The 13,698-nt window shown below is 43.5% G+C and overlaps 1 protein-coding gene across 1 annotated transcript in view; it reads right to left on the bottom strand.

The window, feature by feature from the left end:
- Positions 1-13,698, bottom strand: part of LOC124804670 — a 221,407-nt gene that overhangs the window by 186,656 nt on the left and 21,053 nt on the right. Inside the window, exon 2 of the mRNA XM_047264912.1 lies at positions 5,725-5,859. Coding sequence (XP_047120868.1) covers positions 5,725-5,745 — 21 coding nt within the window. The 5' untranslated portion in view covers positions 5,746-5,859. The remainder of the gene's footprint in view (positions 1-5,724; positions 5,860-13,698) is intronic.

Genomic DNA, 13,698 nt, shown 5'->3' with positions numbered 1-13,698 from the left:
GCCATGGGTACCAGGATGGCCCCCTCGTACGCCAACCTATTCATGGGTCGCTTAGAGGAAGCCTTCTTGGTTACCCAAGTCTGCCAACCCAAAGTTTGGTACAGATTTATTGATGACATCTTCATGATCTGGGCTCACAGTGAAGAAGAACTCCAGAATTTCCTCTCCAACCTCAACTCCTTTGGTTCCATCAGTTTCACCTGGTCCTACTCCAAATCCCATGCCACTTTCCTTGACGTTGACCTCCACCTGTCCAATGGCCAACTTCACACGTCTGTCCACATCAAACCCACCAACAAGCAACAGTACCTCCATTATGACAGCTGCCACCCATTCCACATCAAACGGTCCCTTCCCTACAGCCTAGGTCTTCGTGGCAAACGAATCTGCTCCAGTCCGGAATCCCTGAACCATTACACCAACAACCTGAAAACAGCTTTCACATCCCGCAACTATCCTCCCGACCTGGTACAGAAGCAAATAACCAGAGCCACTTCCTCATCCCCTCAAACCCAGAACCTCCCACAGAAGAACCACAAAAGTGCCCCACTTGTGACAGGATACTTTCCGGGACTGGATCAGACTCTGAATGTGGCTCTCCAGCAGGGATACGACTTCCTCAAATCCTGCCCTGAAATAAGATCCATCCATCATGAAATCCTCCCCACTCCACCAAGTGTCTTTCCGCTGTCCACCTAACCTTCGTAACCTCTTAGTTCATCCCTATGAAATCCCCAAACCACCTTCCTTACCCTCTGGCTCCTACCCTTGTAACCGCCCCCAGTGTAAAACCTGTCCAATGCACCCTCCCACCACCACCTACTCCAGTCCTGTAACCCGGAAGGTGTACACGATCAAAGGCAGAGCCACGTGTGAAAGCACCCACGTGATTTACCAACTGACCTGCCTACACTGTGAAGCTTTCTATGTGGGAATGACCAGCAACAAACTGTCCATTCGCATGAATGGACACAGGCAGACAGTGTTTGTTGGTAATGAGGATCACCCTGTGGCTAAACGGGCCTTGGTGCACAGCCAGCACATCTTGGCACAGTGTTGCACCGTCCAGGTTATCTGGATACTTCCCACTAACACCAACCTGTCAGAACTCCGGAGATGGGAACTTGCCCTTCAGTATATCCTCTCTTCTCGTTATCCGCCAGGCCTCAACCTCCGCTAATTTCAAGTTACCGCTGCTCATACCTCACCTGTCTTTCAACAACATCTTTGCCTCTTTACTTCCGCCTCGACTGACATCTCTGCCCAAACTCTTTGCCTTTACAAATGTCTGCTTGTGCCTGTGTATGTGCGGATGGATATATGTGTGTGTGTGTGTGTGTGTGTGTGTGTGTGTGTGTGTGTGTGTGTGTGCGTGCGAGTGTATACCTGTCCTTTTTTCCCCCTAAGGTAAGTCTTTCCACTCACGGGATTGGAATGACTCCTTACCCTCTCCCTTAAAACCCACATCCTTTCGTCTTTCCTTCTCCTTCCCTGTTTCCTGATGAGGCAACAGTTTGTTGCGAAAGCTTGAATTTCATGTGTATGTTTGTTTGTGTTTGTTTTGTGTCTATCAACCTGCCAGCACTTCCGTTCGGTAAGTCACATCATCTGTGTTTTTAGATATATTTTTCCCACGTGGAATGTTTCTCTCTCTCTCTCTCTCTCTCTCTCTCTCTCTCTCTCTCTCTCTCTCTCTCTCTCTCTTATATATATAAAAACAAAGATGAGGTGACTTACCGAACGAAAGCGCTGGCAGGTCGATAGACACAAAAACAAACACAAACATACACACAAAATTCTAGCTGTCGCAACCAACGGTTGCCTCATCAGGAAAGAGGGAAGGAGAGGGAAAGATGAAAGAATGTGGGTTTTAAGGGAGAGGGTAAGGAGTCATTCCAATCCCGGGAGCAGAAAGACTTACCTTAGGGGGCAAAAAGGACAGGTATACACTCGCACACACACACACACACACACACACATATCCATCCACACATACAGACACAAGCAGGTCTTTAAATATGTCTGCTTGTGTCTGTATGTGTGGATGGATATGTGTGTGTGTGTGTGCGCGCGCGAGTGTATACCTGTCCTTTTTTCCCCCTAAGGTAAGTCTTTCCGCTCCCGGGATTGGAATGACTCCTTACCCTCTCCCTTAAAACCCACATTCTTTCATCTTTCCCTCTCCTTCCCTCTTTCCTGATGAGGCAACCGTTGGTTGCGAAAGCTAGAATTTTGTGTGTATGTTTGTTTTTGTGTCTATCGACCTGCCAGCGCTTTCGTTCAGTAAGTCACCTCATCTTTGTTTTTATATATAATTTTTCCCACGTGGAATGTTTCCCTCTATTATATTGATATCATTAATTTGAATCCAACAATTACATTTGTTATTGTCACTGTTGCATTTCGAAATCTTTTCTGTCGTCTTATTTTCCTCTTTCTGTTTTTGCCAGTAGTTTCACTTTGTATTCACCTTCTCCTTTTTACCGTAATCTGCTGTACTATTTTATCCCGCCTATATATACTCTATAATACGTAACCCACTTCCAAACCATAACCAAAAAAAAAATTTTTTTTTTGCCACTTTCAGCACTACCGCCACTATAATATCCACCGTTCCTAGTTCACAAACAGTTCCTTTCACCTTTTAAACAACCATTTCGGCCAGTTCTAATAACTTTCGCTTTATTTCCATTTCCGTTTTTCCCACATCACTTACAATTTTTAGCCGCTTCCCACAGGTTTTAACGTCATTATTTCTTCGTCAGACAATTGTTAGCCTCATTTTCATAATCTGACACCACAAAACCACTCCTTTTAATATACTACACGCAGTTTTTTCGAAATTTTCCCGAATTTCTCCGTCCTTTAACGTGTTTTGGCGGCAACACAACCACCTAACCTTTATGCACGTCGTTGTCTACCAACCCGAGTCCAACATAGCCCAGCTGTAACCAACACCTTTTCGCCTTTTTTCATTCCAGATCTCCACTTCTTTCCAGTTCACCTTTATCTCTCCCCATACATTTTTATTTTCATTTTCATTTCACCTCATGTTACACTTTCCACCTTCTAATACCATGTCACCCTCACAACACCCCCACAACGACCCCATTAAGTTTTATTTACATTCCCTCCGCAAACATGCCTACGCCCTAGCCAGATTACGCTCCCATATTCTATTTTCTCAGGCTTGTCTGACATTTGGCATTACCCCCAAAGGCCTCACACTTAAAGTTCCCATCTCTGGCTACAACCCTTCCTTCCATCAGTCCCTATACCAGTTCCAAACTGAACAATCCATTGCCCTCACCCACCTGGTCTTTAAATATGTCTGCTTGTGTCTGTATGTGTGGATGGATATGTGTGTGTGTGTGTGTGTGTGCGCGAGTGTATACCTGTCCTTTTTTCCTCCTAAGGTAAGTCTTTCCGCTCCCGGGATTGGAATGACTCCTTACCCTCTCCCTTAAAACCCACATCCTTTCATCTTTCCCTCTCCTTCCCTCTTTCCTGATGAGGCAACCGTTGGTTGCGAAAGCTAGAATTTTGTGTATATGTTTGTGTTTGTTTTTGTGTCTATCGACCTGCCAGCGCTTTCGTTCGGTAAGTCACCTCATCTTTGTTTTTATATATAATTTTTCCCAGGTGGAATGTTTCCCTCTATATATATATAAAAACAAAGATGAGGTGACTTACCGAACGAAAGCGCTGGCAGGTCGATAGACACACAAACAAACACAAACATACACACAAAATTCAAGCTTTCGCAACAAACTGTTGCCTCATCAGGAAAGAGGGAAGGAGAGGGGAAGACGAAAGGAAGTGGGTTTTAAGGGAGAGGGTAAGGAGTCATTCCAATCCCGGGAGCGGAAAGACTTACCTTAGGGGGAAAAAAGGACAGGTATACACTTGCACACACGCACATATCCATCCACACATACAGACACAAGCAGAGAGAGATATATATATATATATATATATATATATATATATATGAGAGATTGATATTCAGTTTTGACTGACGTGCCTTTTAGGGCAAGGAGATTCAATTTTCATTTCAGGTTCATACCTACAGACCAGAGTTTCGTCTCCAGTTACAATTTTGGACATAAAGTCTATATCTGAATGAAGACGATCATTCAACGCCATGCAAACTGACACATAATTTTCTTTCTATTCGTCACTCAGGAGCCTGGAAACAAATTTTCCACACACTCATCTAATTTGCAAATTATCAGCTAAAATGTATTGTAAAGACCCATATGAGACACTAAGTTCTTTGCTAAGCTCTCAAATAGTTATTTGCCTGTTTGAACAAACACTTTTTGCCACTTTTTGCATGTTGTCTTCTGTTTTTTAGGTTAATGGATGCCCTGAACATAGCTCATCTTCAACCAAATATTTTCATCTTGTAAATCACTCATACCATTTGTAAGCAGCATTAAGAGTTACAACATTATTGCTGTACACCAATTTCAACATTTCGTGAGTTTCTTTGGTACTTTTTGCAAATTGCATTGTTCAAAATCCACACTGTGCAACAGACGTAATAAACATAACCTCACTCTAGCATCTCTGGATACTGACTGCCTGAATATGCTTCAACTTGATGCTGCCTGTCTCAACAGAACAGGCTATTGGACAAATTACATCAAATGGTTGTAGCATCCACAGTTGCTGTTAAAAAAAAAATTCATTCTCCATATTTTTTTATCACACCTTGTACACCTCCTTTTAACTTGCTGTATTCACATCTTCACATGTCTAAATGTCTGGGTCACTCATCTGACAAACACATTTTCCTCTAAGTTCTGGAAATGAAAGCCTCAAATGTAAAATACTGTTTGCTAATTTAATGACTAGATACACAAACGGTGTAACTCTTTGTTAAGTTATTCAGTGTTCACAATGTCTCTCATCAGTTTTTGAAACAAGGGAATGCGCAAAATGTTATGATTACCATTTTACTAACAACCAACATGTTCCCTATATTTTTGCATATTTCACTCTAAAATAACTTAAATACAGTCATTGGTATAATTATCAAATGAAAAAAATACTGGGTCCACATGAACAACAGCTTCAGTCATTGCGGTGTGAGTAATGTTTGAGAACAGTTCTTGTGAAGAAACGACAGTCTGGCTAAAAGTACTTTACAAATTTATTACAAACAGTCTTGATCACAAAAACATTTATTTCGATGGTAATCAGTTTTGGTCAGTATTTGACCATCCTCAGAACTTCAGACCACCTTCATACCACCTACCATCATGGTATGAGGGTCTCAGGTTGATAAAATACTGACTGAAACTGGTTACCATTGAAATAAATGTTTTTGCAATCAAGACTGAGGGTAATCCATTTTTAAAGTACTTTGATACGGAGCAGTCAGGTTACATTTGTAATTTTTTTTTCTTAAACTTATATAACTCATTACAGAAAAATAAATCATATTTTATATTCCAAAATGAGTCAATAAACAAATTACTTCCTGCAACTTATATGTGCAATGATCACAAGAAAAATTAGAGAATTCCTTGTACCCACATAGGTTTACTTTCTTTCCGTGTGCCATTCACAAATGAAACATGGATGGGTAAATGATTTTGATACACCCTCTGTCACACACTGACTTGTGCAGTACAGAAGTAGAAATAAACTACTCAAAAATCCTAAGTACAGATCTGTCACTTAAGTAGTCTCAGAAAAGCTAGTGAGCCTACTCACCATTCTTTTTGCAGTCTTCATTTTGTTGGAAGTGGTTTTCTCTCTTCATAAAATATTGAAATAGTATATGCATAGAAATATCAGCACAAGTTTGCTGATGAGCTGCACCCCTCACACACAAGTTTTCTGTAGATGCTGTAGAATGTAAACATAGAACATATTCTTAGTATAGTGGTAATGAAAAATCTCTCTTCAAAATTAAACTTTGTCATTTCCAGTTTCTATATGATTCACTCACAACAGAACTGTAGGAATGTCTTCTTAAAATGCGAACAACAAAATAAATTATATTTTATAGAATATATAGAAGGTCTCTTTCTGTAACTCAGAGAGCATTATTTGAAATATTTCATCCAAATACGAACAAAACTCCATGACAGGATCCATCAAATGATTTTCTTACCACAAGTATGTCAATAAATAAGTATTCTAAATATAAATTTTCCAAGGATAAACACCACTTATTTTTATTTATGCATTTATTTCACCTTCAAACTCTCTCTTACATCTAAGCAGACATCCTTAGTGAGTCAATATTACAACATGCATAAAACAAAAAATATAATAATAATATAGTACTGACTATATAGAATTTAAGAAATGTCAGTCTTACAACACTGTGCTAACCAATTTCCTCATTACAGTTCTGTCGAATGTGAGTAATGAGATCGAACATTTGTCATGCCCATATTTCTATTTATTTAATAGAAATATATGGCAGCAGTATAGAATAAATAAACCAGGTGACAGAAGACATAGTGAATTTGTGCAAATATTTTGGTTGGTTGGTTGTGTTCTGCTTTAGGGCGAAAAAAAAAACCTCACCCAAGTCAAAACTATAGAACATGAAGACAGAGAGGAGTTAAAAAATGACATAAGAGAAAACAGCTAAAAATAGGGACATGGAGAGAAAGCTAAAAAAGACACCATTCAGAAACTAAAAATTAAATGGCCTTCACCATATTTCTTTGGTGGATAAAAAGTAAAACACAGTCGACAGCCAATGCGTCATTTGCTAAAATGGCTGATAACTCAGATGGCAAACCCAAGTGGGAATGTAAACGGTTAAAAAATGGGCATTCCGTCAGGGAGTGGCACAGATAAAACTTGTGCACAATGTTTCCGAAGTGGTTGGGTAGTGCCACTTATCAAATGATGATGTCTAAAGAGGCAGTGCCCAATATGCAGCCTAATTAAAATGACCTCCTCCCAGTGGGAGTGCCGAGAGGAGGTTGTCCAAGTCACTAGGATAGGCTTAATAAGGCAGAGCTTATTCCATAAAGGGAAGACCATTGGCGATGCCAAAGGGACGCCATCTCCTGACAGATGGCAACACAGAGAGCATCAGAGGGAATGTAGGAACTAGCAGAATGAGGTACGAGGACTGCAGCCTTGGCAGCTGTGTCAGCAGCCTCATTTCCTGGCAGATCGACATGACCAGGAACCCACATAAACATCACAGTGGCTCCACGAAGAGTGAGCAAGTAGCAGTTTTCCTGGACCCATTACACTAAGGGATGGGTGGTGTACAGCGCACATAGACTTTGAAGGGCCCTGAGTGAGTCTGAGCAGAGGACACAATTGAAAAGTCTGTGTTGCCGGATGTACTCCGTGGCCAGGTCCAGGGCGAAGAGTTCAGCTGTAAATACTGAGCAGTGTGCTAGAAGCCGAAATCGAAAGACATGGGTGCCAATGATGAAGGCACACCTGATCCCACAGTTATTCCGAGAGACATCAGAGTATATGAAGGTACTATTGCGAAGTTCCATGCAAAGGTCGTAAAACAGAAGGCGATAGAGCGAGGCAGAAGTAGTGTTCTTATGAAGGGAATGAAGGCCGAGGTTAACATGGGCCACTTCACGAAGCCAAGGTTGGGAAGGGTTCACACCCACTGGGAAAGTTGCAGGTAGTGGGAAGTTAAGCCACCACAGCAAGTGCCGAAAGAGGACTCCAGGGGGTAACAGAGAAGAGGGATGTGCCCCATACTGATGATCAAAGGTATCATCAAAGAAGGAGGCATAGGAAGGGTGGCCACAAACAGCAGACAAATGGCATGCATAGCTGCTGAGGAGAAAGTCACGGAGGTAAGAAAGTGGTCATTCAGCAGCATCAGCATACAGACTCTCAACCGGGCTAGTACAAAAAGTGCCAGTTACCAAACGGATGCCACAATGGTGGATAGTGTTGAGACGATGTATGAGCAGTGGATGTGCAGACACATAAGCATCGCACCTTTAGTCGAGTTTCAAATGGGAAAGGGACCTATACAAATGGAGGAGGGTGGTTTGATCGGCACCCCAGGAAGTACGATTGAGGACATGTAGGATATTGAGGAACCGTGTGCAGCAGGCTGCCAGGTAAGACACATGGGAGGACCAAGAGCCCCAGGAATTTCATAGTTTCAATGAACGGAAGGGCAACAGGACCAAGATGTAAAGATGGTGGGAGAAACCATTTGCGCCGCCAGAAATTCAGAGAGACAGTTTTGTCAGTGGAAAAATGAAAGCCATTGTCAATTCCCCAGGAGTAAAGACGATCAAGACATCACTGAAGATGCCGCTCAGTGAGACAGGTCCATGGAGAACTGCAATAGACGGCAAAATAGTCAACAAAAAGGCAGCCGGAGATGCCCGGTGGGAGACAGGCCATTATAGGGTTAATGGTGATAGCAAAGAGGACAACACTCAGGACGGAACCGTGAGGCACACCATTTTCCTGGATAAAGTTGTCTGACAAGGCAGAACCCACACACGCCTTGAAAACTCGGTCTTTTAAAATTCCTGAAGGAAACAGGGCAGACAGCCACACAAGCCCCATATGTAAAGAGTACAGAGGATACCAGTTCTCCAGCACGTGTCGTAGGCCTTCTCCAAATTGAAAAACACAGCCACAGTCTGGGATTTCCGCACAAAACCATTCATGACATGGGTGGACAAAGAAATGAGATGGTCAACTGCAGAACACCATGCTCGAAATCCACACTGTGCATTTGTTAGTAAATTACGAGACTCAAGCCACAATACCAGCTTGGCATGAATCATACATTCCATCACCTTGAAAACGCAGCTGGTGAGAGAGAAGGGGCGGTAGCTAGAAGGAAGGTTTTTTTTGCTTACTGGGCTTGGGTATGGGTATGATGGTGGCTTCACACCAAAGTCTGGGAAATGTGCTCTCTGCGCAGATGTGGTTGTATGTGTTAAGCAGAAAGTGCTTGCCTGCAAGAGAAACGTGTTGAAACATCTGAATGTGGACAGCATCTGGCCGTGGGGCAGGGGCTGGGATGAACTGAGAGCATGATCTAGCACTCTCATAGTAAAGGCGGCATTGTGGCACTCCCAATTCTGAGAAGAGAAGAGTATTGCCCAAGAACTCCCATGCTCATTTCCAAAGGAGGGAGGCAGGGTGATAGTGGGAAGAGCTCGAAACTTCTGCAAAATGGCAGCCCAAGGTGTTGGAGATAATAATAGGGTCCACAATAACATCGTCTGCCATTGTAAGGCCAGAAATTAGCGAATGGATCTTGGGCCCCGAGAGCCATCGGAGGTTGGCCCACATGACAGAGGAAAGGTTGGAACTGTTAAAAGAACTAGTGAATAAAATCCAGCTAGCTTCTTTGCTATCCCAAAGCATGCGATGACACTTTTTACGTATCTGTTTACAATGAATGCAGTTTGCCATTGTAGGATGATGGTTAAAATCACAGAGAGCACATCTCTGTGCGCGAATTGTTTCACGGCATGCCTCAGTCCACCAAGGGACTGGCACAAGGTGTGGTAAAGAAGAAGTGCAAGGAATGGAGCGTTCAGCACCATTAAGGATAACGTTTGTGAGGTATTCCACCTGGTCATCACAAATGGGGAAATCTTGTTCTTCGAAGGTCGCCAGGGAGGAGTAAAGCCACCAGTCAGCCTTAGTAAGCTGCCATATGGTTGTGCACGCAGGTGGGGTAGGAGTCAGCAAACGGAGAGTACATGGGAAATGGTTGCTCGAGTAGGTGTAAGAAAGAACGGACCACTCAAGATGACGGGCAAGCTGGGCAGTGCAGAAGGATAGGTCCAAATGGGAAAAGGTGTGTAAGGAGTCAGAAAGGAAAGTGGGTGCTCCAGTGTTAAGGTAGAAGAGATTGAGTTGATTAAGAAGATCAGCCAAGAGGGCAGCCCTCTGACAGGTTCTGGGAAAACCCCAAAGGGGATGATATGCATTAAAGTGACTGAGTAGTGGAAAAGGGGGAGGTAGCTGCCCAATAAGCTGAAGGAAGTCTGCCCTGGTGACAATGAAAGAGGGATATAAATGGTACAGAGGGAAAAAGCCAGGTGGGGAATAAAAAAGCGAACAGCAACACCTTGAAGATGGGTAGCCAGGGAGATGGATTGACTATGAATGTCATCCCATATGAGCAGCATGATATCCCCATGAGATGGATTGCTGACCTCAGGGGGAAGGTCAAAACGAACCGGAAGAAATGTGAAAGCTCAAAGTGGTCGTGAGGGCGCTATTTCATTTCCTGAAGGCAGAGTACAAGGGGATGCTGTGATGCTAAAAGCAGCCGCAAATCCTCTTTGTGGGACCAAAGGCCGACAACGTTCCGTTGGAGGAGAGTCACGATGAGGAAGAGATGTAGGGATGTCACATCGGTAGCTGCCGAGTGACAGCCTGTAGAGAGTTGCTGCTACAGGGCACAGAAGCAGGATGATCCTGCTCCATGGTGTCAACCGAAGCATCAGCTTGCTTGTGCTGTCAGTCTGTGGAGTCCAACGCTAAAAAACGCTTGGTGGTGCACATTGGCGACACAGAGACCGGCCGGGCTAAGGTATCATATGGCAATATCATCGAAGAAGATCTAAAGATGGTGAAGGAAAAGACCGTTTGCCTTTGGTGGACTTCTTCGAGCCTTTCCGGTTAGAGGAAGACTCGGGTGTTGTTTGGCTGGAGGGACATATGAAGTCTTCATAGGAGTACTCCTTCTGTCCTTTCCGGCTTACCAGTTGTGTAGCTGGTGGCTTCACCCCTTGAAGCGAGAGTCTGATGGCTTGTTGCACAGCTGGAAGGGGGGATGACAATGCTACCTTGACACTGGGCAATTTCACAACCTCAGAGCTGAATCTGAGGTCACATGTCTACGTGGCCATGTCCTTCATGGAGCGAGAGGTAGCAAGAACAGAACTGTAAGTTCCAAACAGGAGAACACAGGGTAAGCGACTAGCCAATTACTTGCATGTGACTGGGTAAGGCACCTTCTCCTTTACCCAGATCTCTTGGGAAGCCCGCTCATGAAGATACACAGTAGAATCCCGAGAGGACGTGGCATGGCTGCCATTGCAGTTGATACAGTGAGGAGGAGGAGGCAGACAATCGCCCTCATGCACATCCCTACACATTTGGCTGGGTGTCGACAAGATGTTCTAGTGTGGTTGAAATGATGACACTGGTGGCAGCGCATCAGGTTCGGAATGTACAGCCGGACTGTGATAATTTCACAGTCTGCTTTGATCTAGGATGGAAGCACCACTCTATCAAAGTGAGAAAAAGAGTGCAGGGGGGCACAAGGAGGAATCTACCTTTTTCATCACCCGAAGCACAGCAATGACACCCTGATCAGAGTAGTAAGATTGGATTTCGGCATCGGTTAGACTGTCAAGCAGCCTAGTGTAAATAACGCCATGAGAAGAATTCAGAATTCTATGGGCCCTGACATGAACAGGGTAGCCATGGAGAAGAGAGACGGCAAGCAGTTGTTGTGCTTGAGAATCAGAAGTGGTCTCCAAAAGCAAAGCGCCATTCTGCAAATGAGAGCAGGATTTCACAGAGCCGTCAATTGCATCAATACCTTTCTAAATAATAAATGGATTTACCACGGCGAAGGACTGACTGTCTTCAGTACGTGAGACCATGAGGAACCATGGTGCAGTGGCAAGGGTCTTTGAATCGTTAGCCTCATTATGTTTACATTTCGTAGACACTGATTATGAAGATGAGTGGCTCCTTGGGAGAAAATACTCCAAATACTCCATGATTGCCAGCGGCTCTGATGGTGTGCTCCTTCCCACTGGGGACCCCCTTTACAAGGGGGCGCACTCGCCTTAGGTAATTGTTCACACCCCAGGTCACACCTCCCGAACACCTGACAAAGGGACCAATCAGCAATTTGGGAAGGTTGCAGCTCAGGCAATCAACCCTCCCTGGGCCTGGCCTGTGTACCAGGGGTACGTGCGAACTCTACCTGTCGATCCGGGGCTTGGAATCATGCATTACCCAGTCCCTTTCATGCGTCAGATACATGGGCTGGTCTTCAGGAGCGCACAGGGAGGAAGAAGAAAAAGAGGAATCTCAAATGCTGAAGCAGAGGAACGAGAAGAGAAGGGATTCAAAGATGGGAAAAGGGAGCAAAAAACAGTGGTGAGACTGTTCTTACATCAACGACAGACAATGCAGAACATTCCCAATAACACCCCAGACATGCTCCACAAGTGAGGGGAAAAAGAACAGCAAGAGGATAGACATGCAGCACAGAAGGGTAAAGATGCTGCAAAGACTGGGCCCCCATTGTAGCCAAGCATGAACCCGCCAAAGAGTGGTGAGCCCCCTGGAGGGACAAAGATTTCATCAGAGAGGATCAGGTTATTGTAGTAGAGCATTAGGGGGGACCTGGATGAAATAGGAGCAGCAGCTACAAACAAAAATGTGAGTTTTGTGGACATCCTGCAGTGCTATGCCCTGGGTTAATACTGTTGAGGGTCGTAGCAGGCTACTGCTAACAGAAATGAAATCTCATATGAGTGCAGTGCCTGTTGCTACAATTGGGATGTGGGGATATACAAGACATAGCCTAAAACTAAATAGGAGATTGAAGAATAGGTTCACTGAGTTTCTTGGAGAAAATATATGGAGGGTGTCACCATACAAAGCAAGATCACTATGGTTACTGGTGTCAGAGAGGCGCCTTTATTCAGTTAGAATCACAATTCAGGTACCCTGCTTTGAAAAAAGTCAAAATAACAGAAGAGCCCCGCAAAATACTTTAGAATGTACAGAAAAGTAAGGTTAGCTTATCCCATCAAAATATTAGAGGATTGAGTAATAAGGGAGAAGAACGTCTTCCCTGTACAGCAAATTTAAAGAGCTCTGAAAAGATAAACATCCTGCGACGATTTGAGCACCACATAACCACAGGATTAAATAAGTTACTTATGAAAAAATACACTTTAGCAACTTACTAACACAAAATTAATATGGGAAAAGGAGGAGTTGTTACATATACAGTGTGTTCAGAATTCCCATAACAAACTTCTAGAACTTGCTGATGGGAGTGAGTACATAATATTTTTAACAGGAACCCATGTCTGGTAGCATAAGGTTTCTATTCTACGATGGTTTCAACTCGGATGCGTAATGCATCCATGTCTGCTGAGGGAAAGGGAAAAGTCTCAGAGTTACTTCTCATGCTATACAATAGTGTAGACAGGATGACGTATATCATGTCAGACAGTCACCTGATGTCATGTGCAAAGGTAATTTATGAGACTGCTGTACAGATAGAGGAAGACCTGCTGGCACAAGTTCTGGTCGCTGCACTAAAAATTGAAGAGACACGAGATGGGACAGAGAGTGCATAGCACAACATGCTTCGTAAGTACAATGTGTGCAACAACTTTCTTAGTTGTCATACCGAGCCACTGTTTTAATGCATCAGTACTGTCTTGTATGTACAGTATGCTAGGTTCTTTTTTGTAAACTCATAATGTTTAAGCTTTAACACAAACAAATGTACTTTAGTGATACATGCGATATTTCGTTGTGTTTTCTTTCATATTTTTTTCCAATAATTGAACTGTGTCATGTTTAATTGAATTCCTCAAGCATAAATGGATGAGTTAAACATCTGAATTGAAACCATCACAGAATGGAAATGGTATGTTTCCAGATGTGGATTCCTATTCAAAATATTGTGTACTCACTCCCCTCTACAAGTTCTCG

The sequence above is a fragment of the Schistocerca piceifrons genome, chromosome 7 (genome assembly GCF_021461385.2).
Source record: "Schistocerca piceifrons isolate TAMUIC-IGC-003096 chromosome 7, iqSchPice1.1, whole genome shotgun sequence".
In the NCBI taxonomy this organism is placed as follows: Eukaryota; Metazoa; Arthropoda; class Insecta; order Orthoptera; family Acrididae; genus Schistocerca; species Schistocerca piceifrons.
This window is presented reverse-complemented; position numbering and strand designations above follow the sequence as displayed.